Source organism: Elephantulus edwardii, unplaced genomic scaffold (assembly GCF_000299155.1).
Source record: "Elephantulus edwardii isolate Elephantulus edwardi_28Jun2011 unplaced genomic scaffold, EleEdw1.0 scaffold00157, whole genome shotgun sequence".
NCBI classification, from domain to species: Eukaryota; Metazoa; Chordata; class Mammalia; order Macroscelidea; family Macroscelididae; genus Elephantulus; species Elephantulus edwardii.
This window is the reverse complement of record NW_006399907.1, coordinates 2936596-2939766: the sequence shown is the minus strand read 5'-3', so window position 1 is coordinate 2939766 and position 3171 is coordinate 2936596. Positions and strand designations below refer to the sequence as shown.

The window sequence follows — 3171 nt, the reverse complement described above, 5'->3', positions numbered from 1 at the left end:
GTCAAGGCCAAAATCCAAGACAAGGAGAGCATCCCTCCTGACCAGAAGCGTCTGATATTTGCGGGCAAACAACTAGAGGATGGCCGTACACTCTCAGACTACAACATCCAGAAAGAGTCCACCCTGCATCTGGTGCTGCGTCTCCGTGGTGGCATTATTGAGCCTTCCTTGCACCAGCTCGCCCAGAAATACAACTGCGACAAGATGATCTGCCGCAAGAGTTATGCTTGCCTGCATCCCCGTGCTGTCAATTGCTGCAAGAAGAAGTGTGGGCACACCAACAACCTGCGCCCCAAGAAGAAGGTCAAATAAGAGCCCCCTCTTCACTGGCTCCCCTGCCTCTTGCAGGTGGCCTTCTTCTGAGCCCCATGACCCTGGGCCCTCAATAAAGTCTCTTTCATTGAACTGAAAAAAAAAAAGAGACTCTCGTCTGAAATGATCTTGCCAAATATTTGTTCCCAGTCTGTAGGTTTTCTTTTTATTCCGTTGGAAAAAGTTTTTGTGAACAAAGGGATTTAATCTTTAGAAGGTCCCATTCATCAATATTAGTCTCTTCAGAGTGTACATTTCTGGGGGTATTTGGCAGTCTTTATTTTATCATAGACTAGGGCTTCTAAGCTTGATTCTGGTTTGTCTCTTATGAACTTTGTTTTGGGCTTTACTCTGAAGTCTCTTCTAATAATTAACTTTTGATTCAAGATGGTTTATCAGTGTTGACAAACATTCTCACTCTAGCATGCACTCAATAGCAAATCTACCCAGCCCAGATAGCTAAACCTTTCAGAATGGTAACCATAGTGGAAAATTTTGTCACAGATTGAATTGCATATTTCCAAAATACTTATATGAAATGTGTCCTATCTCCATACCTTTTCAATTTATATGTAGAAGAGATTATCCAGGAAGCTAGGCTCTACGAGGAGAAATGTGACATCCGGATTGGAGATAGACTCATCAACAATCTGTTATGCAGATGACACAACCCTGCTTGCTGAAACTGAGGAGGATCTGAAGTGCTTGCTCCAGAAAGTCAAGGAATGCAGCCTTCAATATAGATTGAAGCTCAAGATCAAGAAAACAAGATTCTCACCATTGGGCCAATTGGCAGCATGATGACAGATGGTGAAGACCTTGAGATTGTTAACAGCTTTAGTTTGCTTGGCTCCACAATCAACACTCTTGGTACTAGCAGCCAGGAAATTAAAAGACAAATTGCACTGGGAAAGTCTGCTGTCAGGGATCTCTCCAAAGTACTGAAGAGCAAAGATGTCAGTCTGGAGACTAAGGAGCACCTGATCCAGGCCATAGTCTTTGCAATTACTTGCTATACATCAGAAAGTTGGGCAATGACTATGGATGACAGACAGAAAATTTGTTTTTGAGCTGTGGTGCTAGAGAAGAGGATATTCCATTGAATATACCATGGATTGCTAAGAGAACAAACAGGTTCATCCTGGAGAGTGTGAGACCAGGCTGCTCCTTGGAGGCAAGGATTCTGAAGCTTCATCTGGCATACTCTGGACATGTTGCAAGCAGGGACCAGTCCTTGGAGAGGGACAACATGTTTGAGAGGGTGGAAGGACAGTACAAGAGAAGAAGACCCTCAATGAACTGGATTGATTCAGTGACTGAGGTAATGGGGGTAGGTGTGTCAGAGACTGTAAGATTGGCATAGGATAGAGCAGGGTTTAGGACTGTTATACATAGGGTCACTATGAGTCACAGGCAACTTGACACCACATAACAATAGCAACAACAACAACAATGATGTAATAGGGGAGTTATATAATAATCTCATATTATCAACTAAACCAAATAGTAGCAAAAGATTAAGAGTACACTACAACACACCTTTATCCCATCACAAACCTAATCCAATGATGAGTTTCCCTGGGGTATAACCTATAATAACTTCTACTTCACCTGAGTTAGGGAATAATATGAGCCAAGAGCAGGGGGTCTCAGCACCACCAAAAATAATCACCAGGAGTGGAGTTCATTCATCCTTTCAGCATCAGGCCTCTGTACTAGGAAGCTCAACTCTGGAGAAGTTGAGACATATGGAGGTCTTCAGGGACCAGATGTTGAACAAATGCTAAATAAACAAGGACCTTCCTCCAGAACTGAAGAGGACTGAGGGTGGGAGGTGCTGAGACTGCTTTTCCCTTGAGCTGTTATCATGCTTTTGAACTTCTAGCCCTCTAAATGGCAAGAGAATAAATTTGTTTGTTAAAACCATTCACTTGTGGCATTTGTTATAGTAGCACTAGGTAACTAAAAGGAAATTCTGGTGTAAAAATCTGGAAAGAATTGTGCTGCTAACTCGAAGGTGACTGGAATCACTGGGATCTACCAGCAGCTCTTGCAGGAGAAAGATGGCCAGTCTCCTTTGGTTTAGACACTTACAACCTCAGAAACTCAATGGAGTGTCACTATGAGTCAGAACTGATTCGATGGCAATGAGTGAGACACCTAGACAATCCCCATCCCTCCGACATCTACATACTTTGGGTAAATTTGTTTCATGCTCTGATGGTAAGATCAGCTGAATCTTGATCTAGAATACTGCTGTATCTGCTGCCTCTAATGAAGCTTTTTTTTTTAGTTCAAAAGCAAATAAGGACATACAGCAGGCACCTTCTAGAGCCACTTTCTGGATAAAGTTCCAATAGAGCTTTCTGTAGTCGGGTGTTTTATGTCTGCCCTGTCTAATGGTATAATCAAGTCCTCACTGCGTCCTGCTGTGGCTAGTAGACAGAAGAACCACTTTCTTGTTTTGGTTCTAATAGCCACATGTGGCTAGTCTAACAGAGAGCAAAACTGTAGAACAAAGGTATATAATGCTTTTGTGCTTGCTTGTCATTAAATAAATACAGGCATTTATTTCTGTATGTGGGGAAGAATTTGGCCTTTGGGTTCATTTTAGAGCAGCACTGGGTGGTGAAGCTGTGGGAGAGGAGACCAATGATCCTGCTCTACCACCATCACAATCTAACTGCATCAACTCACAAGACAGAAACAAAGCAGAGAGGACCATTCTCAAGACAGGACAGAGAACTTCTGGATCCGGGAAGAAGATCTGGGATCTCTAAATTCACAAATTAAGACCAGGGTGAAAACACATAATTTAGGGAGTCGAGAAAATTAAATGATAATGCATGTGATGTCACA

General features: G+C 42.5%; 1 protein-coding gene across 1 annotated transcript in view; it reads left to right on the top strand.

Annotated features, from left to right (window-relative positions):
* LOC102861790 (ubiquitin-60S ribosomal protein L40-like) overlaps positions 1 to 312 on the top strand; it is a 6182-nt gene extending 5870 nt beyond the window's left edge. Inside the window, exon 3 of the mRNA XM_006895090.1 lies at positions 7 to 312. Within this exon, the coding sequence (XP_006895152.1) occupies positions 7 to 312 (306 nt within the window). The remainder of the gene's footprint in view (positions 1 to 6) is intronic.
* The last annotated feature ends 2859 nt before the right edge of the window (positions 313 to 3171 follow it).